The sequence below is a fragment of the Scyliorhinus canicula genome, chromosome 11 (genome assembly GCF_902713615.1).
Source record: "Scyliorhinus canicula chromosome 11, sScyCan1.1, whole genome shotgun sequence".
NCBI classification, from domain to species: domain Eukaryota; kingdom Metazoa; phylum Chordata; class Chondrichthyes; order Carcharhiniformes; family Scyliorhinidae; genus Scyliorhinus; species Scyliorhinus canicula.
This window is the reverse complement of record NC_052156.1, coordinates 52,988,429-53,013,169: the sequence shown is the minus strand read 5'-3', so window position 1 is coordinate 53,013,169 and position 24,741 is coordinate 52,988,429. Positions and strand designations below refer to the sequence as shown.

General features: G+C 44.9%; 1 protein-coding gene across 2 annotated transcripts in view; it reads right to left on the bottom strand.

The window, feature by feature from the left end:
- The window catches only part of slc25a26 (solute carrier family 25 member 26), a 287,293-nt gene that overhangs the window by 48,093 nt on the left and 214,459 nt on the right, over positions 1–24,741 (bottom strand). For both annotated transcript variants that reach the window (XM_038810595.1, XM_038810597.1), the window contains one exon: positions 9,883–9,927. In XM_038810595.1, coding sequence (XP_038666523.1) covers positions 9,883–9,927 — 45 coding nt within the window. The remainder of the gene's footprint in view (positions 1–9,882; positions 9,928–24,741) is intronic.

Sequence of the window (24,741 nt, the reverse complement as noted above, 5' to 3'; positions counted from 1 at the left end):
TTGTTGGCCTCCAGCCAACCCTGCGAATAGGTCATCAACCAAGGGTAGAGGGTACTGCTCTGCACACAGTACAGAATTAATAGTGACATTAAAATTGCAACAAATGCGTACAGATCAGTTTTTTGTCATCACGGGTAGGATTGGCTTGGCCCAATCACTTACGTTAACGGGTTCAAAGGCTCACGTTTTGACCAGCCATTCTAATTCTGTCTCTACCTTGGGTCTGATTGTGTACAGCACTGACCTAAGCATCTCGCCTGACTTTCTTCCTTGATCTTCAGCTTTACAGAGATACTCTTCATGCTCCCTAACTCACGATTAAAGACGATACTGGCTTCCGGTTGCGGCTATGACCAGCTAAGTCGCACATTTGGCAGCTCCTGCGACAAAGGTGTTTAAGGGCCGATTGGAGGGCCCCGACGGTACTGTAAAGACGAATCCCGGTGGGGGAAGGCTCCCTGAGGAGAGTGAGACCAACTTTATGGTCGGTACTCGGAGAGGGGCGACAAAAAAAAGCGGCAGCAGCTCCCCAAAAAAAGCGGGGGAAGAGGACCAAAATGGCGGCCGGTGGTGCACTAGAAGATTGGAGAAAATGGGCGGAGGAGCAGCAGGCCGCTCTCCTCCGGTGTTTTACGGAGCTGAAAGTGGAACTCTTAGAGTCCATGAACGCGACGACCACAAGGCTGATGGGGGCCCAGGCGACCCAAGAGGCGTCGATAAGAGAGCTGCAGCAGGAGATGGCGGTGAGGGAGGAGGAAGCCACGGTCCTCGTGGGAAAGGTGGAGGTGCACGAGGCACTCCACCTAAAATGGCAGAGCCGCTTTGAGGAGCTGGACACGCGAATGAGGCGGAAGAACTTGAGGATCCTGGGCCTAGCAGAAGGCCTGGAGGGGCCTGATCTCCCGAAATATGTAGCGGAGATGTTGAGCTCCCTGATGGGAGAGGGGGCCGGTCCATCGCCCCTGGAGCTGGAAGAAGCATATCGGGTCATGGCTAGGCGGCCTAGGGCAAACGAGCCCCCGAGGGCGGTGCTGGTGCGGTTCCAGCGTCTCTGCGATCGGGAGAAAGTGCTGAGGTGGGCCAAGAGGGAGAAAAGCAGCAAATGGGAGAATTCGACGGTGCGGATATATCAGGACTGGAGTGCGGAGGTGGCAAAGCGGCGGGCCCGGTTTAACCGAACGAAGGCGGTGCTGCACGCAAAAAGGATCAAGTTTGGAATGCTGCAGCCAGCGCGCTTGTGGGTCACCTACAAGGACCAGCACCATTACTTTGAGACCCCAGAGGAGGCATGGACTTTTGTTCGGGAGGAAAAGCTGGACCTGAACTAGAACTTGGGAACGCCGGCGGTCGAGGCCGCCCGAGTACCCTTGACTGATCAAGTGGCCCATGTCTTTCTTAGGCCAGGTCGGAACTTGGTTAAAGTTGATGGATCGTTTGGTTTCTTTGAAACTTGTGTTATGGGGGGTTTCTTTGTTCCTTTTTGTGTGTCTCTTCCCGTTGCCAACTTCCCTTAATTATTGTTGTTGTAGGGGGGGCTTTTTTACTGTTTTTTGATCTGTTCTTTAAGGGTTATGGTTACTGTTGGTTAAGTACGTTATCATTGGGTAGTTATTTAGTTATTTAGTTATGCAGGCATAGTTATGTATTTATGTATTTATTTGCGATTGGTTATTTATATTGTTATATTGTTAAGTTGGGGAGGCGGGACGGGGGGGGAGCAAGTGGGTTATGCGTGTTTTCTTTTTCTCTTTTTTCTTCCTCTCGTTTTAAGGGGGCTTTGTTATCGGTGTGGATGGGGACGGGGGTGGAATTGAAGCTGGCGGGGTAGGGTGTGGCCGGGCGAAAGCGCGGGCTCTCCCCTGTTTCCCGCGCGCGGGACGGAGGAAGGGGGAGGAGAGAAGAGTGGGGTGTGGCCAGCAATGGCGGCTTTTCCCGCGCTGAAGCGGAGTCAGAGAGGGATGGCAAGGGGGGGGGGGGGGGAGGCCCCTCCCCCCCCCACATCGGGAGGAGTCGGAGTGTGGCAGGGGCAGCCGGGTCAGCGAAAACCAGCTGACTCTCGGGAGTACGATGGTGGATACACTGCGGCTAGGAGGGGTCCTAGCCAGGGGGGGGGGGGGGGGGGGGGAGGGGGGGTTGGGGGGGGATACCGGGTTGCTGCTGGAAAGGCTGAGGACGGGAAGGGAAGAACGGGAGGAGAGAGGGGGGGGGGGGGATCGCCATGGGGAACGGGTCAGAAGGGGAGGGTCGACCCGGGGCGAACAGGGGACAGAACATGGCTAATAGACAGGGGAAAGGGACGGGTCGCTCCGCGACCCGGTTGATTACTTGGAATGTGAGGGGGCTGAACGGACCGGTCAAGAGATCAAGGGTTTTTTCACACCTAAAGGGACTGCAGGCGGATGTGGCAATGTTGCAGGAGACTCACTTGAGAGTAGTAGACCAGGTGCGCCTGAGAAGGGGGTGGGTGGGACAGGTGTTCCACTCAGGCTTGGACGCAAAGAACCGGGGGGTGGCGATTTTGGTGGGAAAGAGGGTGTCGTTCGTGGCGGCGCAGGTGGTAGCAGATAAGGAGGGTAGGTACGTGATGGTGAAGGGTAGGCTGCAGGGAGAGAATGTGGTGCTGGTAAATGTATATGCCCCGAATTGGGATGACGCGGGTTTTATGAGGCGCCTGTTGGGCCTCATTCCGGGTCTGGAGGCAGGAGGCCTGATCATGGGGGGGGACTTCAACACAGTGCTCGACCCTGGGATGGACAGATCGAGTTCCAGGACAAATAGGAGGCCGGCAGCGGCGGAGGTGCTAAGGGGGTTCATGGAGCAGATGGGGGGGGTAGACCCTTGGAGATTTGGCAGGCCAAGGGCGAGGGAGTATTCTTTTTTCTCCCACGTCCACAGGGTGTACTCCAGAATAGACTTTTTTGTACTGAGCAGGGGGCTGATTTCGAGAGTGCAGGACACGGAGTACTCGGCCATTGCGATTTCGGACCATGCACCACACTGGGTAGAGGTAGAACTGGGGGAAGCACGGGACCAGCGCCCGCTGTGGCGCCTGGATGTGGGGCTGCTGGCGGACGATGAGGTGTGCGGAAGGGTCCGGAAGGGCATTGAGAGATATCTGGGCACGAACGACACGGGCGAGGTGAAGGTGGGGGTAGTATGGGAGGCCCTGAAAGCAGTGATCAGAGGAGAGCTGATCTCCATAAGGGCACATAGAGAAAGGAAGGAGAGGCAGGAGAGGGAGAGACTGGTGGGGGAACTTATAGAAGTGGACAGGAGATATGCGGAGACACCAGAGGAGGGGCTGTTGAGGGAGCGGCGCAGTTTACAGGCCCAGTTTGACCTACTGACCACTAGGAAGGCGGAGACGCAATGGAGAAGGGCACAGGGTGCGGTCTATGAGTACGGGGAAAAGGCGAGCAGGATGCTAGCACACCAGCTGCGCAAGCGAGATGCAGCCAGAGAGATTGGGGGAGTGAGAGAGAAGGGAGGGAACATAGTGCAGAAGGGGCAAGAGGTGAACGGGGTCTTCAGGGATTTCTACAGGGAATTGTACCGGTCTGAGCCGCCCAGGAGGAGGGGGGGAATGGAGAACTTCCTCGATAGATTGAGGTTCCCAAAGGTCCAGCAGGAACGGGTGGAGGGTGCGCGCGGGGGAGGGCGTGGGGAGGTTTTTCCAGGGGGGGCTTGTGGTGTTATAATTTAAAATGTAATAGGGGTAAATGTTTGTATCGAAAAATTTCAATAAAAATTATTTTTTAAAAAAAAAGACGATACTGTAGCATGTTTCCTCAAGGTTTTGGATAGACCCAATTTGGAATCCTTCATCTGATTTTCCTCAGCCCAAATTAATCTGATCTTTTCCAGCCAAATTCCTTGATGATTTTCCAGCTATTCATGCTGGATAATTTCCTTTGACAAATCTGGTGTCTGTCCATTTAATTGCACTGTTACATCAATATGGCCCCTCAATGGAGCCACTTCTCCAGTGTTGGTTTTTAACACTACTTTCGAGGGTTGCAGAGCAATAGGTCAGAGCTTTTCCTGATAAACAGTACCTGGTACCATCGAGATGGCTGCTTCCGTATCCACCTCCATCTTCACTGGCTGACCGACCAGTAATGGACTGGCCCAATAACAGTTTGTTTAACCAGAAATAGTCAGTACCCTTTAATGACAGTTCATCTTTGGACTGTGAATTGAGACTCGGCGGACATCTTGCAAATTCTTGTGCTCAAACTCAACTGTTAAGCTTCTTTGGCTGCTAATTCCAAGGATACCGCAATTTCCAACGCTTTCTTTAAGATCAGGTTCCGTTTGGTTATCAACCACTTTTGAATAACTTTGTTCCTTAAACCACAGACTAATCTATCTCTGATGGTCTCGTTCAACACATCCCCAAATTCAGTGTTCAGCCAGTTTTTCAGAGTAGCTACAAACTGAGGAATTGATTCACCTTCTTCTTGGTAATGCTTATGAAACCTAAACCTTTCTGTGATGACTAAAGATTTTGGTGAACAGTGACCTTGCAATATTTTCACTATTTCATCGTAGGTTTTCATGCCTGGCTTTTCCTGCTGTACCAGACTCCCCAGGATGTTAAATGTTTCTCCCCTTCCCTCTATATGCTGAGGAAAGTTGGGACTTTTATATTTGCCGCTATCTTGCTGATTTCAACAAAATATTGTCATGAGAATGTCACTTTAAGAAATGTTTGGCTGCTCATGTTACTGCAGTGATGTCAGAGTGTGGGTGGAGCTGGGCTGTCTGTCAGCTTTTTACTTTCGTTTTAGGCTGTTTGCTGCAGGGTGTGTTCTAGTTTCGTTTTCAGAGCTGGATAGCTGCAGTCACAGCCAGAAGGGGTATTAGTCTTTCACTCTGTAATCTAAAGAATGTAAATTAATCCTTTGGTGATTTAAAACTAATAACTGCTCTCAGTAGTGACTTAGTGTTGCATTCTTTGGGGTTATATTTGAATTGATTGTTGCTAAGATGTTCACTGTATGTATGAGTTCATAGAATAAACATTGTTTTGCTTTAAAAAATACTTTTCCATTTCTGCTGTACCACACCTGTAGAGTGGGCCGTGTGCCCCCCATACCACAATCTATTAAAAGTTGTGGGTCAGGTGAACTCCATGATACACTTTGCGGTTCTCTAAATCCTGGCCTATAACAATATCGAATCACTCTGCATATGAGCTTCATCGCTCTGTATTCCCATAAAACAGTCCCAAGGTGCCGAAAACTCCCGCCATTTTCCATATGGGAGGACTTGCATATGTGCACAATATGTCACTAATTTTTCACACTACCTTGCTTCCTTTTTCTATAAATCGAGGCAAACCTGAGCTCAGCCTTTTTTCTTTTCGTGTTTTACAATACCTCCAGCACTAACTTTGCTGTTACAGAGTAATTACTGAGTTTGTTTTGGACGGAGCACGAGGCAAGTTGCTCTCCAAAGCTGTTTTCTTTAGATGCCTCGATGATTTTCTGTTCCTCCAGTGCCTGCAACCGTTATTTGGTCCCCCCCGTCGTCAACTTCCACGTAGCGACGATTTTGATTATTTATTTTTCTTTTTAGGTGCCTACAAACGCTTTTCTGCTTGTGTGGGACCACTTCTCCAAAGTTATGCAGATATGACTAGTTCTTTTCAGTTCTACAGTAGCCCAAATAGTAATCCTTAAACTAAGCTGGCAGAAATTGCAAAGCTAGGGTGAGGTCAGATGATTGAAAGACTTGAGGATAGGATGCGGATTTTAAATTCAATGCGTTGGAAGAACAGGGAGCCAATGGAGTCAATAAGGACTGTATAATGGTTGAATGGATTTAGATCGGGGTTGTCAGGTTTTGGTCAACTTTGACGTTATGGAGGATGGGAGGCTAGGAAACAGAGCACTACATAAATCCTGTCCAGAGGTGACTTCAAAACGCACAGAGGCTTCAGTGCCAAGTTAGATCTTGGGGTAGGAAATGCAGGAATACTCATCCTTTGTAATGGATAGGATTCCTAGGGCATTGGGATTCTGGGGGAGCTGGGACCTGTACAAACTGGACGGCTTACACCGGGGCAGGACTGGGACTTATGTTCTAAGGAGGCTATTTGCTAGAGCTGTTGGGGAGTGTTTAAACTAATGTGGAAGGGGGATGGGAACCGATGCAGGAAGTTGGACGGTAGTAAAACAGGGACAGAAACAAAAGGCAGTAAGGGGGAAAGTGTAAGGCAGAGAAGCCATAGTCAAAAATCAAAAAGGGCGACAGTACAAGGTACAGTGACTGAGGGGAGTTCAGTGAACAGGCTCAGTAATACTAAAAGGAATAAAACGGGAAGTAAAAACATAAATGCCAAGCAATGCAGTAGGTTGTTACATGAAGATATGGGTTCAACGACAAGGAAAATTAGGAGAAACGTCAAGAGGAAAAATAACTTAGTAGAGGTTACTGATCACCGTGTTAAGATTCAAAACAGTAGTTTTGCACGTAGTATGCGGAATAAGGTAAATGAGTTGGTGGCGCAAATTATCGTGAATGACTATGATTTAGTGGCCATTACTGAAACATGGTTAAAGGATGGTCACAACTGGGAGTTAAATATCCAAGGGTATCAAACTATTCAGAAGGACAGAGTGGATGGTAAGGGAGGTAGTGTAGCTCTGTTATTTAAGGATGACATCCAGGCAATAGTAAGGGGTGACATCGATGCTATGGAGGATAAGGTTGCATCGATTTGGGTGGAAATCAAGAATAGTAAGGCGAAAAAGTCACTGATAGGAGTAGTCTATAGGCCACCAAATAGTAACATTATGGTGTGGCAGGCAATAAACAAAGAAATAACTGATGCATGTAGAAATGGTACAACAGTTAGCATGGGGGATTTTAATCTACATGTCGATTGGTTTAACTAGGTCGGTCAAGGTAGCCCTGAGGAGGTGTTTATAGAATATATCCGCGATAGTTTCCTAGAACAGTATGGAATGATGGAATGGAACCTACAAGGGAACAAGCGGTCCTAGATCTGGTCCTGTGTAATGAGACAGGATTGATTAAGGATCTCATAGTTAGGGATCCTCTCGGAAGAAGCGATCACAATATGGTGGAATTTAAAATACAGATGGAGGATGAGAAGGTAAAAATCAAACACTAGTGTTTTGTGCTTAAACAAAGGAGATTTCAATGGGAGCAAAGACTTTATGGTGAAACAGTTGAGGAACAGTGGAGAACCTTCCAAATGATTTTTCACAGTGCGCAGCAAAGGTTTATACCAACAGAAAGGAAGGACGGTAGAAAGAGAGAAAATCAACCGTGGATAATCAACCGTGGATATCTAAGGAAATAAGGGAGAGTATCAAATTGAAGGAAAAAGCATACAAAGTGGCAAAGATTAGTGGGAGACTAGAGGACTGGGAAATCTTTAGGGGGCAACAGAAAGCTAATAAAAATGTTATAAAGAAGAATAAGATAGATTATGAGAGTAAACTTGCTCAGAATATGGAAACAGATAGTAAAAGTTTCTACAAATATATAAAACAAAAAGAGTGGCTGAGGTAAATATTGGTCCTTTCGAGAATGAGAAGGGAGATTTAACAATGGGAGATTAGGAAATGGCTGAGGAACTGAACAAGTTTTTTGGGTCAGTCTTCACAGTGGAAGACACAAATAACATGCCAGTGACTGATGGAACTGAGGCTATGACAGGTGAGGACCTTGAGATGATTGTTATCAATAAGGAGGTAGTGATGGGCAAGCTAATGGGGCTAAAGGTAGACAAGTCTCCTGGCCCTGATGGAATGCATCCCAGAGTGCTAAAAGAGATGGCTAAGGAAATTGCAAATGCACTAGTGATAATTTACCAAAATTCACTAGACTCTGGGGTGGTCCCGGTGGAGTGGAAATTAGCAAACGTGACACCACTGTTTAAAAAAAGAGGTAGGCAGCCAGCGGGTAATTATAGGCCAGTTAGCTTAACTTCGGTAGTAGGGAGGATGCTGGAATTTATCATCAAGGAAGAAATAGCGAGGCATCTAGATGGAAATTGTCCCATTGGGCAGACGCAGCATGGGTTCATAAAGGGCAGATTGTGTCTAACTAACTTAGTGGAATTCTTTGATGACATTACCAGTGCGGTGGATAACGGTGAGCCAATGGATGTGGTATATCTGGATTTCCAGAAAGCTTTTGACAAGGTGCCACAGAAAAGGTTGCTGCATGAGATAAAGATGCATGGCATTAAGGGTAAAGTAGTAGCATGGATAGAGGATTGGTTAATTAATAGAAAGCAAAGAGTGGGGATTAATGGTGTTTCTCTGGTTGGCAATCAGTAGCTAGTGGTGTCCCTCAGGGATCAATGTTGGGCCCACAATTGTTCACAATTTACATAGATGATTTGGAGTTGGGGACCAAGTGCAATGTGTCTAAGTTTGCAGATGATACTAAGATGAGTGGTAAAGCAAAAAAGTGCAGAGGATACCGGAAGTCTGCAGAGGGATTTATCCATTTTGGTAGGAATAATAGCCAAAGGGATTATTATTTAAATGATAAAATATTAAAACATGCCGCTGTGCAGAGAGACCTGGGTGTGCTAGTGCATGAGTCGCAAAAAGTTGGTTTACAGGTGCAACAGGGGATTAAGAAGGCAAATGGAGTTTTGTCTTTCATTGCGAGAGAGATGGAGTTTAAGACTGGGGATGTTATGTTGCAATTGTATAAGGTGTTAGTGAGGCCACACCTGGAGTATTGTGTTCAGTTTTGGTCTCCTTACTTGAGAAAGGACGTACTGGCACTGGAGGGTGTGCAGAGGAGATTCACTAGGTTAATCCCAGAGCTGAAGGGGTTGCATTACGAGGAGAGGTTGAGTAGACAAGGACTGTACTCGTTGGAATTTAGAAGGATGCGGGGGATCGTACAGAAACATATAAAATTATGAAGGGAATAGATAGGATAGATGTGGGCAGGTTGTTTCTACTGGCGGGTGAAAGCAGAACTAGGGGGCATAGCCTCAAAATAAGGGGAAGTAGATTTAGGACTGAGCTTAGGAGGAACTTCTTCACCCAAAGGGTTGTGAATCTATGGAATTCCTTGCCCAGTGAAGCAGTTGAGGCTCCTTCATTAAATGTTTTTAAGATAAAGATAGATCGTTTTTTGAAGAATAAAGGGATTAAGGGTGAGGGTGCTTGGGCCGGAAAGTGGAGCTGAGTCCACAAAAGATCAGCTATGATCTCATTGAATGGCAGAGCAGGCTCGAGTGGCCAGGTGGCCTACTCCTGTTCCTAATTCTTATGTTATGTTCTTATACTAGCAGGATCAGAGTGGCCAGAGAGGGGCATGGACTAGGACTGTCAATATTCCAGGATTACGCTGCAGTCTTCAGTGATCAGAGACTAATCTCCATGGTCTCGCTGCAAGCAGCCTTTGAGAAACAGCATGAGGGCATTAAAACAATTCTTTATTAGTTTGGAAAATATCTGACACGAGGGGGAATAAAAGATGCTGACAGCAGGAGGGAATCATTTGATCGGGTAACAATGAGCCTGTTCATGTTCTGAACAGCCTCGGAAGGAAGTGCACCACCATAATGGGAGATGTTGGTCAACCAATGGTAGGCCAGCGAGGGTGGGGCAGTTGGGTAATCATGTGAGTTGGCAACCCAAGCATAGGTTCGGTGGCAAGGGAGCGAAGCTACTGGTACTGTGTACGTACTGCGTACATTCCCTTGGCCGCAGAAAAATACTTTTCAGTGTACTTTGGTACATGTGACAATAAACATCAATATCAATATATAGAAACCAAAAACGATGACAACTGTAGCCTTCCACTGACTCCACACTAATTGAGACACCTAACCCGTGCTGAAACTCAGTGATTTACAACAAAAAATTGTTAACCTACCTTCAGAAACTCCCACATGGGAAACTGGACCAGAGAAAAGGGAATCTGAAAGTGAAAAACAAGGAGGTCAGTAAGTTCAGAACCATTTCAAAAACATTTTTGATGAGAGTCTCATGCCCTTGTTCTCCCAGTTAATTGAGGTAACAGGTTTAGAAGGTGCTGTCAAAGGAACGGCAGTGCCCCGTGTAGATGGTACACACCTGTAACAAACAGGAGCAGCGTTCTTTTAATCCAGCCTAACTTCTCCTCTCACCACCTGTCCATAAAGACAACGGTGTTTTTGAGTTTCTTCATAGCGGCAGCGTAATTCCCAACCCCGCGATTTTGGTGCAATATAATTTTCTATTACTAACCCCACAGTAAACTGTGGTGAACTCAAAATGCAAAAAGGAGGGTCGCAACAACACCCCCTCGCATTCATACAGTGAACAGAGGGATTGAGATAGTGGGCGCAATTCAACCAAATGGGAACAAAGTCCCATCGCAAACGCGTTTAGCTGCGTGTTTCCCAGCATTTGCAGCACCAAGAAACACATGGCTATATAATGGCACTCGCATTAAATAAGGGACCTCGGGGGGGGGGGGGGGGGTGAGGCCACACATAGCCCCGTTTCTACACCGAGGAACTCCTCAGTGTAGCGAGAAATCGGGAAGTCATTTTTAAATGACACCCCAATTTCCGAAGCACCCGACTCCGATCTGACCCCCCCCCCCCCCCCCCCCCCCCAAACACACAACACCTGCGCTGAGCACTCCTGGACCAATCGCCAGCACACAAAATGAAAGCTTATTACATTAGCAGTGCAAACATGGCCCCCTGGCAGTGCCCCTGCCATCTGGCAGTGCCATCTGGGCACCTTGGAAGTGCCAGGATGGAATCCAGGTCGCACTGCCAGGGTACCACCCTGCCCAAAGGGCATGCACCGGGGGCCTCTGATCCCCTGGGAGACCCGCACGAGTAGTGTTCAGTCTGGTCCCCGCTTCTGGGGACCAGTGCTGAACGGCGCTCGCCCGAGGTCTCTGAGATGATGGGGATTGATCCCAAACCCTCGGGTGCCTCAGGAAACTGCATGTAAGAGTGAGACTAGCTGTCTCGCTCTAATGTGCAGATTTGTTAAAAAGTGATGCCGCCCACAATGGGCGGAATTTACATTGCAACATCTCGTAAGATCGCATTCGATATTGAGAAACATGGCGAGTCGGGTAAATCCTGGGAGCAGGGTCTCCCAGTTATTATTGGCCACGCTGCACCAAGGCGAGCTGCCTTTCAGGCGCAGCATGGTCGCTGGATCGTGCCCATAATTTTAGTGAAGGGACCACAGAGAAATAAACATCATTTGGCAGGCTTCCAGAGTCCAGAATCCATCAGTCTAAGTTGAATCAAAACACAGTGTTTGAGATGAAGGGACAACGCATTGACCCATTGAGACATTCAATTCTTCTTGAAGTTAATCACATGTTGAATTATTACTTCATGAAGTATACTAAAATGTATTCTCTATTAATTCAATGTTCAAAGAAAAACTCATTGCAATGCATAATATCATAATTTAACATTGACGGTCACATTAAGTATATTTGTCAACTTTGCATTATGGTCAGTGGAAAAAACATCATTTAAGAAATACTGATCATTATGTATAACAGCAAATAGCTAGCAGTGCAGTTGAAGCTCCAATTTGATCTCAGGGGCAGGCGACTATTCATGAACCACAGGAGCATTTATGTCACCTCAATCCCTTGATTGAATTACTCGCAACTTACTGCCAATTATTATCCGATACCTCTGTCAGTCATGCAAAATATTGATCCCTGTGTGCTTCGCAGCTACCAATCATAACTCGAAAATAACCTGTCCAATACGATGATTACTACAGTTAATGCAGTAACAACGAGGTAACACTGAGCTCTCCCGTCTTAATGACAATCTCCAAACATACAATGACATTTAAGAGGTTTTGTTGCAGTCTACTCCAGAAGGCAACAGAGCAAGCTAAAAGCATTTTTGGAGCGGGTCATCCTTAGCCTAATTAAACTTGTTCTTTCTGTCATGACTAATACATGAGAAGAATCTGCTTCAGTATTCCAGCAGAAATGTGCTTGACAGACACCTGCCACCACACAATTATTATCAGCACAGACAGGAAACGGGAGTGAGAAGAAATCAATGCCATTGCTGTACACAGATCTGACAAAATGAAATCTCGGAGGATGTTTGTCATCTTTGACAGAAAGCATTCTCTCCAGGGACATCCTGATTTTCACGGGAAAGGTCAGCTTTGGTCTCCTTTGCCAAATGCTTGCAATTCAAGTGTGCTTAGAATATGCTGCTGTATTGTTGAACTCAACATAGAAAATATTTTTTTTTATTCATTTGAGTTAAACGAGGATGCATTTCTAAAAACAAGCGTCTGGTCACCTTGAAAGAGCTTTGATTGTCAGTGGTAAATAGATCATTTCAACTTAGTTAAGAAACCTGTCAACACCAATTTTCGAGGTGCATTCTTGGGTTCAGAGCTAAATTGGAACAAAAGAAATGTTGTTTAACCGATCGTTTGGTTTGAATTGATTCCCTGGCTTGCTGTTTTTTTTTGACTTGTGGGAACCAGCAAAGACAAATGGGATATATTGTTCATTATCACGTAAATGTGTAAGAAATTGCAGAGAAAAATAGAAGATCCAAAGGACACCTTGGATATTAGCACACAGAGTGTAAAATCTGAGACTCTAGCAGGTAAACTTTGAACACTGATACAAGAGCAGAATGTTCTGGATGCTGGAAATTTGAAAGGATAACGCTGCTGGAAAGGCTCAGCAGGTCAGGCAGCATATAAATGAAATGAAATGAAATATATTGAGGGAGAAAGAAAGCTAAAGCTTCAGATCAATGGTGTTTTGGCAAAAATTCCAACACTGTTCTTTCACGTTGTCACTTGCTTTCAGGTGAATACTGTAGTTCTAATCTTGTTCCAAGTCAGGGGCGAGTCAGGACTGAATTAGGTTTAGGCTCTTCCTCAATTGGCCGAGAAGTAGGAGCCTGGCAATAGATCGAGTAACTCTCCTCGAGCGTGGTTAATTAGGAACAATTCTGAGTTGGGTCGCTAAAATAAAAGCAAAATACATTCTGCAGACGCTGGGAATCTGAAATAAAAACAGAAAGCGCTGGAAACACTCAGCAGGCCAGGCAGCATCTGTGGAGGGAAGCAGAGTTAACGTTTCGAGATCCAATTCTGCAGAAGTCACATTTGGACTCGAAGCATTAACTCGGTTTCTCCCTCCACAGGTCATGCCAAGTATCTCCAAAGCTTTCTGTTTTTATTTGGGACTGGTCACTGTCTCTTAAGCCTCAGACAAGGTGACTTAAAGTACAAATAGTTAACAATGTAACAAATCACATTTATAAAATGGTACTAAAATATTTTATTAAAGTGTCACCAACATATTAAAGTAACCGTATCCTCATTGGCAAGGTGCATATCAGTTGCATCAAAGTCTTACTTTATAACAGTAACTTACAGAGTCTTACGGATTCTTGTCTAGAATTTTTCTATTTGTTGGTAAAGTGTCATCTTAGGTGGGAAAATACTTTTGCAATTCCCTTAAGTTGGCCACTGTGAATACAAGTACTTTTCAAAACTTATTGGTCTTTATGAGGGTTCATAACAATTCGAATAGTTGAGGTTCAGGGCAAATCTGTAATTTTTCATCATTTTATTTGTGAGTACTGTAACAGTGCAATGCTGTGGACACCAGACGTTGCTGTACATTTTACAAATGCTGACAGTATTACTGTCATTGCAACTGCAAATTGAAATGAAATGAAATGAAAATCGCTTATTGTCACAAGTAGGCTTCAAATGAAGTTACTGTGAAAAGCCCTTAGTCAGCACTTTCCGGCGCCTGTTCGGGGAGGCTGGTACGGGAATTGAACCGTGCTGCTGGCCTGCCTTGGCTGCTTTAAAAGCCAGCGATTTAGCCCTGTGTTCCAACATAGAATCTGCAGCACAGGTTATGGCACGGTGGTTAGCACTACAGCCTCACAGCACCAGGGCCCCGGGTTCAATTCCAGCCTTGGGTGGTGGTGTGAAGTTTACATGTTCTTCCCGTGTCTGCGATGGTTTCCTCTGGGTGTTCTGGTTCCTCCCTCAGTTCACAGGTTAGGTGGAGTTATGGGGATAGGGTGGGGAAGTGGGCCTAAGTGGGGTGCTTTTTTGGAGGACCAGTGCAGAGTCGATGGGTCAAATGGCCTCCTTCTCTGCACTGTAAGGATTCTGATAAGACAGTTGAGCCCATCTGAACTATGCTCTGAAGAAGATTGATACGGATACTTGGCTAGAATTTTCCGATTTGTTGGCAAAGTGTTGTCTCAGGTGGGAAAAGCGGACAACAGCCCGTTGGCTGCCTTGTTGGGTTTTCCCGCCGAAATCTTTACCAAAATAAATGGAAGGGGCAGGTCCCACGAGATCATGCTCTGATTGTGCTCACCCTGCTAGCAATGCATGATCCTCTCCGCCCTGGGCACCTCTGGTGGGTTCTGCTCGCCAGGTGCACGTCACGGGGGGGGGGGGGGGGGGGGGGGGGCTGTCGTGATTCACGTCGGCATGCCCGCAATGTGAATGGACAATTTAACGTGGAGGAACAAACAGGTATAAAGACCTGATAGTGAGATTCAAACTGATGTAAATGGGGATCCGGACTTTGAAAGTCGGGATTCCCATTATGTTATTGGTTGGGGTGGGGGGAGGGGACAATCATGCGGGGAAATCCTGCTGGCATAAAAGCCGTTTTGGGATTCCTGTTTGATTCCCCACCCGCTCCGCCATTCTCCCCCCTCCCCAAAAATGGGGATGGAAAATCTAGATCATTAACTGCTTCTCTCTCCACAGATACTGCCAGACCTGCTGAGTTTTTCCAGCATTTTCTGTTTTTATTTCAGATCTCCAGCTTCCACAGTATTTTACTTTTACTGAACTCCCCTGGTATAAATACTCCACATAAACCTCCCTCCTACTGTGCCTCTTCATCTAACAAGTTTGAGCTTGCCCCCCTATTCCTTTCTCCTCAGTGTACGTATCTAACTTCTCATTAAAGATCATCTACCTTGTGGTAGCAGGTTCCATTTTCTTTTCACACTTTGAATGGATGGGTTTCTCCTGAATTCTCCATTTGATTTATCAATGATCGTCTTCAATTTATGGTTCCCAGTATTTTTTTTGAAAAATATTTTGTTGAGGTTATATATATATATATATTATGAAGTTTAAACAGAATAATCAACCACACACCAACCAAACGACAAAACCCAGCCAACATGGCTCACATAAACAACCCCTCAACCACAATTCCCCACCAACCTCCCCCCCACCCTCCCACTGCTGACAGCTTCATTTCTCCCAAAGAAGTCGATAAACGGCTGCCAACTCCGGGCAAACCCTAGCTTCGATCTGCTCAGGGTGAACTTGATCTTCTCAAGCCTGAGAAACCCAGCCATTGTCACTAACCCACACGCCCCAACTTTAGGGGCTTCTGGCTATCAGGGGAGTCCATAGCCAAGATCCGTCTCCTGGCTACCAGGGAGGCAAAGGCCGAGACATTGTCCTCTCTTGCCCTCTGGACTCCCGGGTCTTCTAACACACCAAAAATCGCCACCATGGCCTCAGAACCACCCTTACTTTCAGCACCTCCAACATGATGTCAGCAAACCCCTGCCAGAACCCTCTAAGCTTCGGACATGCCCAAAACATATGGGCATGATTTGCCGGCCTGGCCACACCTATCCTCCGCCCTTCATAGAACCTGCTCATCTGTGTGGACCACCTTAAATTGTATAAGGCTAAGCCTGACACATGACGCACTGACTCGCCTCAGGGCGATCTCCCATAACCCAGCTTCGAACCCCAAACCAACTCTTTTTCCCACTTCTGCTTCACCTCCCCTATCAGGGCTCCCTCCCAGTCCATAAGCTCTTAATAGATTTCCGATATCTTCCCCTCCCCCACTTTCGACACCACCTTATCCTGTAGTCCCTGGGGCGGTAGGTGCAGGAAAGTCGATATCTACCTCCGCACAAAGTCCCTCACCTGAAAGTAGCGAAACCCATTCCCACCAGGCAGCTCAAACTCCTCCTTAAACTCTTCCAAACACGGAAATCCCCCATCTATAAACAGATCCGCAAACCACTCAATCCCCACCCACTGCCACCCCACAAAACTCGGTATCCAGCTCCCCTGGAGCAAACCGATGGTTGCCTTTGGTTCCTAGTTTTTATGTCCCCACCAAATAGAAGCATTGATTCTCCATGGAAGGCAAGTATTTTGACACGTATAGAGTAGCTACCTCTTGGCTATTTGGAAATCAAACAAAAGTGAGATAGATAATTAATAAAAACAATGTAGAAGATGCGAGTTCCCTTGAAATTTTGTGAACTTCAACCATTTTCACTCATTGTTCCTCTATTTTCCACATATAAAACTTCATATTTTTACAGTTTCCACCTTTCCCTTAAATACATAGAAGCGTAAAGGAAGAAGAAAAGTGTTTTTTTGATGTAAGTTGATGACCTGGATTTGAGTATACAGGGCACGATTTTGGAGTTTCAGCTTCAAAGTATTGCGACTGGTGGGTGAGGGGTATGGAGATGTGATAAGACGTCAAAAGGATGTAGATATGCTGGTGAGGTGGGGGGATTTGCAGCAGAGGAAAGATTTCTCTACAGTCGGCATAGATTGATGGGTTGGAATGGCCTCCTTCTGTGCTGTAATGACTCACTGCTGGGAAGTACTTGAAGAGGCAATGGTGGGAAGTGAAAAAAGGAAAACGTGAGGAAATGAGAACACTGGGAAATGTGAAACGAGAGTAAAATACAGAGCATGAAGAAGCTGCAATCTAACGAACAAGAGTCAGCGAGGAGAGAAGAGGCAAAAGTAGCGGGATCTGAAGGCAAATCCATGGTAAAAGACAGCTACACACAGATGAGCTATGGTGAGTGCAGGGAGAGTTGGCAGCAAATTAGGAGATTGGGAAGCAACAGCACAGGAAAGTAGAGAAGAAGGCAGCTATGTACAGATTGCGAGGAGGCAGTTGTGGGAGTGCGAAAGGAGCAGTAATGATCAAGAAGCAATGACGTATAGAGCACAAAGAGGAGATCACTGAGATTCCCCCACCCAAATTAGGATGCCTCAAGAGAAGGGGCAAGGGAGAGCAAGTAGAGGTAACAACATGAACTTCAACTATTTGGCTCTTTATTGACCAAACATTTAACTTACCAAGTGGGATACATAGCCAAGCATATGGGCAGTGAGAAACCTTTGTAAGCAGTATACAATTTCTTTGAGGAAAATCCAATATTCCACGGGAAATTGTTTATGAGCTCATTTCCAGCAGAAATTTGAAGGATTCCTTTTGTACTGACACATAAGCAACCTGGCAGTCTAATCTAAATTCCATAAGTGCTGAAAAGACGATTTACTGCATTTTTTTATTAAAATAACATGAATATACCACTTAGTAAAAAACCTCCATCAGCATATTTAATCACATTAGCTGTTTAGTTTCTTGGCATAATTCTTTGTGCTTCCAGTAAATCTAATTTTATTTTGAAGAACAATCTTCAGAGCTCACACAGAAAACATGGATCAAATTGAGTGAATTATTTTGTTACTTTTATCCAAAAGACACAATATAATTGACTACTTTGACAGCTGGCGCTGAATAGATAGGCAGCACAGAGTCAGAACAGACATTTGTGATCAAGCTTGCTAGTTTTAGTTTAATGTTACCTTTATGATTTCAACAGCATGCCTTAAAAGTAGATTGACTGCTTGCGCAGCAGTTTGGTCACATGATCCCACTTACTTGATGCCTTTCATTATGGGAACAAATTAGTTCTCACCAGACACCACCATCTTATCATCCAATTTCTCAGGGGGAAATAAATCACAGGCCGTTGGCATCACTACTCGCAAGCTTACCACTAAGAGGTGTTATATTACTATTTTGTAATATATATATTACTCTTTTTGTCTCGCTGAGTTATTGAAATATAGATGTAGTCTTCCAGAGATGACAAAATAATTTAATGAGTAATATTAAATAAACTAGTGAGTTCTTTTACTTCAATACTGAACTAGTAAACAAACAAATAATTATGGATTAAACTATTAAATAAGATTATGCTATATACTAAGATCTGTAACTTCTCTCTCTAGCTGTTTCCCTTCTGTACTCTCCACACGCCTAACACACTCTCCTCTAGGAAAGAGCGGGAAAACCTTTTTATAGGTCTCGATAGTGTTCATTTGCCTGTACTTGATCATGTATTACTACATACAGAGATCACATAGGAGGTACGCAAAGATTGTACAGAGTCAATTCCCTTCCACAGGGAGTCCGGTTTCGACTGAATCTGAACCCTAATTTTGCACCTGGGGGAGGGGGGAGGATGCCCAGTTCTTACAATGCCAAAACCTAAACTTTGTAATGGTGTAGTGAACATTAAGGTCCATTTAAAACATTTCTGTCAAATTCCACAATCCACTATTTCAATAGAACTGCTCCCTTGCTAATTTTGATACAAACCCACTTGCATAAACGATTTTTTTCCCAATATTCTTAAAATTAGGAAATGTCAAGTATGTGGTATGCAACAAGTTAATTGTGAAACATTTTGACTGAAATTAACATAACAGCGGGATTGCTTGAAGTGCTTATGGTCTAACAGTAACCAAAGGTCAATGAGCTTGAATTAGATAAGCATGTGCAACTGTCTGTACACTCAAAACCAGCTCAGGAAAATGGCCCAAATGGAGAGAATTTCCTCTTTCTTGAATGAGTTGAGCAGCGTCAAATATATGTAACACCTGTTACATGTAGGCCTGGTTGAACATTGGGGGAGGCAGGAAACAGTTGTTGAACATATGCCATTTTTAAAAAACAAGAATTAGTTCCAATCCTGTAGTTTTGCCCATGAAGAATTTTGTCACATGTATGCAGTAACTGAATCTTCTCCTGAGAAAGCGGAGGGGAATAAGCGGCTTTCTCCTGACTGATCATATCCCCGGTTTCTGGAATTCAGAAAAAATATATTCTTTGTGGTCCCGCTGGGCAACATATTAATAAAGTATCAGCTAACGTTCGGAGGCTGTGCGATCAAGGTTTTGTACTTGTCCGGATAACATTTATCTGTTAAGCAAACAAAAGCAACCTATTTCAACATCAATTTACAATTCCAATTTCTGTGAATAGGCTGATTTTGACATAGAAATAAAAGTGAGGCTAACAGCACTGTCCGTTATTTACATGGAAATCAGATAGCAACTGCATGTCGTTAAATGTGGAAATTTGGAAGTTGTTCTCCACCAGCCTGTTTGCAACCTTGGTGCCACATTTGAGGCCGAGGTGGGATTCTGACTTAATCTTCACACCCTCACTAAGGCCGCCTATTTCCACCTGTGTGCAACATCGTCAAACTTCCCCAGTACCAGCTCACCTACTGCTGACATCTTGTCCATGCTTTAGTTACCCCCAGACGTAACTATTTCAATGCATTTTTGGCTTGCCTTCCCCATATTACCCTCCATAATCTTCAGGTCAGATAAACCTCTGCATTTACTCACAGTAAGTCCCCCTCACCTCTTACGTCTATACTCAATGACTTACAATGGTTCCTGGTCAAGTGCTCATCTTTGTTTTTAAATCTCTCCATGGCCCTGTCTCTCCATATCGCTGTAATCTCCCCCAGCCCCACAAGCCTCTGAGATGTCCATGCTAAGTGGAAGATAAGAGGAACATGTTGACCACATAGTCATTGTAAAATAAGGGCCTAAATGGGTTGATGGAGCAAAGGGATCCATGGATACAGATACATAAATCACCAGTAGTTGCACTGCAGGTTAACAATGCCATTACAAAAGAGCAGACCAGCATTGGAGTTAATTTCTAGAGGGTAGGAGTAGTAAAAAAAAAAGATAAGTTATGTTATATAAAACTTTGCCTAGACCACACTTGAGAACGCTGGTCACCATAATGTCGAAAGAGATGTAGGCACTGGAGAAGGTGCAAAAAAGATTCACAAATATGATACCAAAGCTCTGAGGTTATTACACTTATCATGGAAGACGGAACAGGCTGAAGCTCTTTTTTCCCCAGAAAGGACAGTGTTGAGGTCTTTCGGACCATGAAAGAATTTCATTGGGTAGACATTTAGGAAATATTTCTCCTTGCAGGGAGTCGAAATGAGAGGCTATAAATATAAGATCGTCACTAATAAATCGAATAAGGAATCCTCAACCATATGGAATAGTTAATACTGTAGGAATAGAACAGATGCAGTTGAGGAAAAGCAAGATTAAAAAGCTGACGGTGAAAAGATTAGCAGTTATGCTGATATGGTGAAGTGAAGAGGGATGGCAGAAGGCTCACAAGCAGTGACATTGACCATGACCAGTTGAGACAAATGGTCAGTTTCTATCCTATACACCCTAATTTGTTCCATAAAAATGGAATTATATTTTAACAGCATTTGACATACTAGCAGCAGGTCTAACTTTTCTCCCCAAGGCAGCCACCTAAAACAGTTGTTAAGCACCTTAAGTATGTTAATGACGAGCCTAATGTCTATTGAAGGGCCTTACTCAGAAACTGGGCCTGTCGGAATCCGATCTGTTTTTGAGATGTGCATGTGGCCCAGTAAATTATTTTTTTGTTCACTTTAATGTGAACCCGGAGAGCAAACATGCTTTCAACAGCCATTGCCAGGTCCCCCTCACATAATCGTCATCCCCTTCCCTCCTTACTCCTCTCTCTCCCGCTGGTGACATTCCAGAGTGCCGCTGCTGGCAACTGGGAGTTCCTACAGGAAACTCTGAGGACCGAAGCTCGATTTTGGGCCCCTCTATCTGCTGAGTCTGGGTCTCGAAACAGGGGTCTCGAAACAGGCCCAGATTAACTTCCACCCCTAAAATCTCTAATGCAAAAAATTGACTGGTATTTTCAACAAAAGAATAAAAACTACTTGTGGATGACAATACCCACTCATTGATTCTGACATCTGGAGAGAGGCTAAGTTCATTCTTCATAAGCATAAACCACCTTAATATTTTCATAGCTGGAAGCACTGTTCCGATAAGTATTTCAAACAATGCAAGTAAATTAGAGGTGGCAGCAGGAGCAAATTTGCTATTATCTTTACTGCATTTTTTGGAAGTGCTTTAAATGTGCAATCTTCAAATAAAAGCTTTTATGTTAAGCACAGGCTTTTAAAACTCTACAAAGCTATCGTCACTCATTAATGTGTAGGCTTTAAGTGCTATAAAACCTGCTGTAATCCCTGGTGAAACTACACTTGGCACAGACTGAATACAGTAACAGGGAACATGGACAGCACGAGATATGAAGCAAAATCAAAACGAATGTCAAGCACATACACGAACAATCAAAATATTTAAATCATAATTTATACAGTAGCTTTGCTTTTATAACTGCACTTTTAAGATAATAATAATCCCAAAGTACCAAAATCAGAAAGACGGACAAAATAATTGGGAGTCGTGACTGAAGCCAACATGAAAAAATAGGTTTTGAAGAGCCTTTCAAAAGTAGGGAGAAAAATAGTGAAATAAAAGGGTTAAGGAGCAGAGTTCCAGAATTCGCTGGATGAATGATGGTCCAGTCACGAGATAGATGCATCGCAAGCAATCCTTGGAGTATAAAATGTGTGAACCGGGACATGGGTCTGGAGGAGGTACCAGAAAGAGTTCTAAATTTTCCTGACAATGAGAAATGTTGAATTCAATATGGCCCGGTGGCACAGTGGTTAGCATTGTTGCCTCACAGCGCCAGGGACCTGGGTTCAATTCCGGGCTTGGGTGACTGTCAGTGTGGAGTTTGCACATTCTCCCCGCGTGGGAGTGGGTTTCCTCCTGATGCTTCGGTTTCCTCCCACAGTCCAAAGCTGTGCAAGTTAGGTGGATTGGCCATGCTAAATTGATCATTGTGTCCAAAGATGGGCAGGTCAGGTGCGGTTATGAGGATGGGGCGGGGGTGGGTCTAGTGAGGGTACTCTTTCAAAGGGTCGGTGCAGACTCGATGGACTGAAAGGCCTCCATCTGCGTGGTAGGGATTCTATGAAGAGGTTGCAACATCAACAACACAGCGCGAAGAGGGTATGGTGGAGTTAAGTGTAGTAATTCCCCAGTGGAGGCGTATATGAAGATTTCTGTAACAGTAGGATCAGACAAGGACAGAGGTAGATGGCATTTTGAGGTAAAAATAGGAAGTCTTGAAAATTGATAGGAACTGGTGTTAAAAGCTCAGGTCAAAATCAGAAAAATTACTGAGTTCATGTCGGACTAGGTTTTGACTGATCAAGCAGCTGGGGAAAGGACGATAATGGTGGCAAAATCATGTAGCTCTGGTAGGTCCGCAACAGGATGACCTCAATTTAATTAAAATAGTATTAAGTTCCAGTTCAACCCTGGTACTAATGACTGTGGTGTTGAGTGTGGTGGTCAAAATAGGTTGCCAACATACAGATGGAAATTGATCCTAAAGACACAGATAAAGTTACCAAATGGCAGCATTTATAGAAGGGCATGATATGACACAGATACATTGAGACAAGCTAGAGCAGAAGATTCAAGATTAGTGGTACTGAGGTGAAACATGTGGAAGGAAAGGATGGAATAACCACCTTGTGAAAAGCCGCAGAAAAAAACCCAGGGATGGAGTATTCACTGCTATATATAAATAGTGCTTTGTGAAAAATAAAATAAATATCAACATGTTTGTTGATCTCTGACGTATTGCGAATGGGTTATTCTTCTAAATGAATTTAAAAACCAACAGGACAAAAACAATTTTCGAGGTGGCATTAGAGGAGGCAGGATAGGTAATTTGTCACTAAACATGAAGGAATTCAATGGAATTCATAGATCCCTTAATGTGCTGGCATAATTGACATTGACTGCAGGAACAGACTAAAATCATTCTTTTGACATATTACTGAATACTTGTTGCACAGGCAATAAATCATTTCCAATTGATGTTAAAGTCATTATAATGGGCCAGGGCATGTTGTTCACTCTTCCATATTTGGAGCTCATGAAAATATATTTAAAATTATGATCTATTCAGCAGGTTTAAAGTATATCCAAATTTACAGCAATAGGAGTAGGTCAACATGCCTGTTGAGCCCGTTCCACATTCAATTAACTCGATCTATCACCTGCACCTCCCCCACCTCACTGTAGCTCCCTTAGTGACCCCCAAGATGCTTGCCTGACATAAATCTCTCAACCTCAGTTTGAAATTTTGAACTGACCCAACATCAGCAGCTTTTGTGGAGGAATGCGATTCGAGTAGAGTGCCACAAATGACACTGACCCACTGGTTTCATACTAAAAGCATACACAAATGTGAAGGCTAACAATCAGAACACTCCGCAGCAGGCCTCTGGTTTTTGAATATCCTAATAAATGATAATATATTCTCTGCTCCCCGCCGCTGAGATTGGCAATCCCGATCGGATGGAGAATCCCGTGTCGGTCCAAAAATAGGATTGGCGCCGGGTAGTAGGCCCATCCTGAGTTCCTACCTCGCAGGATTCCCGCCCGTGTCAGCGGGAACATGCAAACAGCTCCTTTGCATTCATTTGAATGCTTTGAACGGACTGGAAACCCGAATCTCCACTCCTGCGGTTATAGAAACATGGAAAATAGGAGCACGAGGAGGCAATTCAGCCCTTCGCTCCTGCTCCGCCATACATTACGATTATAGTTGATCATCCAACTCAAAACCCTGATCTCACCTTCCCCCCATGTCCTTTGATCCCCTTCGCTATATCTAACTCCTTCTTGAAAATATACAACGTTTTGGCATCAACTATTTTCTGTGGTAGCGAATTCCACAAGCTGGTCACTCTCTGGGTGAAGAAATTTCTCTCATCTGTCTTAAACAGTCTTCCCCACGTCCTCAGACTGTGACCCCTGGTTCTGTACATTCCCACTAACGAGATCATTCTTCTTGCAGCTACCCTGTCTAGTCCTGTTTGAATTTTATAGGTTTCTATGAGGTCTCCCCCCCCCCCCCCCCCCATTCGTCTGAACTCCATGAATACAATCCTAACTGATTCAATCTCTCCTCATACATCAGTCCTGCCAACCCAGGGATCAGTCTGATAACTCTTCTCTGCACTCCCTCTAAAGGAAGAACATTTTCCCTCAGATAAGGAGACCAAAACTGCACACAATATTCCAGGTGGGGCCTCACCAAGGCCCTGTATAATTGCAGCAAGACATCCCTGCTCCTGTACTCGAAACCTCTCACAATGAAGGCCAACATACCATTTTCCTTTACAGCCTACTGCACCTGCGTGCTTATGAGGACACCCAGGTCTCATTGCACATTCCCGTCTCCTAACTTATAGCCATTTAGGTAATAATCTGCCTTCCTATTTTTGCTACAAAAATGGATAACCTCACATGTGTACAAATTTTACTACATCTGACATTTGTTTGCCCACAACTTGTCCAAATCACAATGAAGGATCTCTGCATCCTCCTCACAGCTCACCCTCCCACCCTGCTCCACACTTCCCAGTCAGCATGATTTGCTGCAAGTATTTACAAATGGAGTCCTGGCGCCATGGCCTTTGAGGGGGAGCAAGCAGCGAATTACTTTTTTCATTGTCTTCAGGCCTGCTGGGGGGGCTATGCCTGGATCTCTGGGACTAGTGGGAGCCGACTTGGGGAGAGGGTGTGGACGAGGGCTGTCCCCCTTGCTATCGGGATGTCATGGCTGAACCTCCGGTTGTTGCTGTAAAAGACAATCAACTCACCCCTTAGGTGTTACTTACAGGCTCCT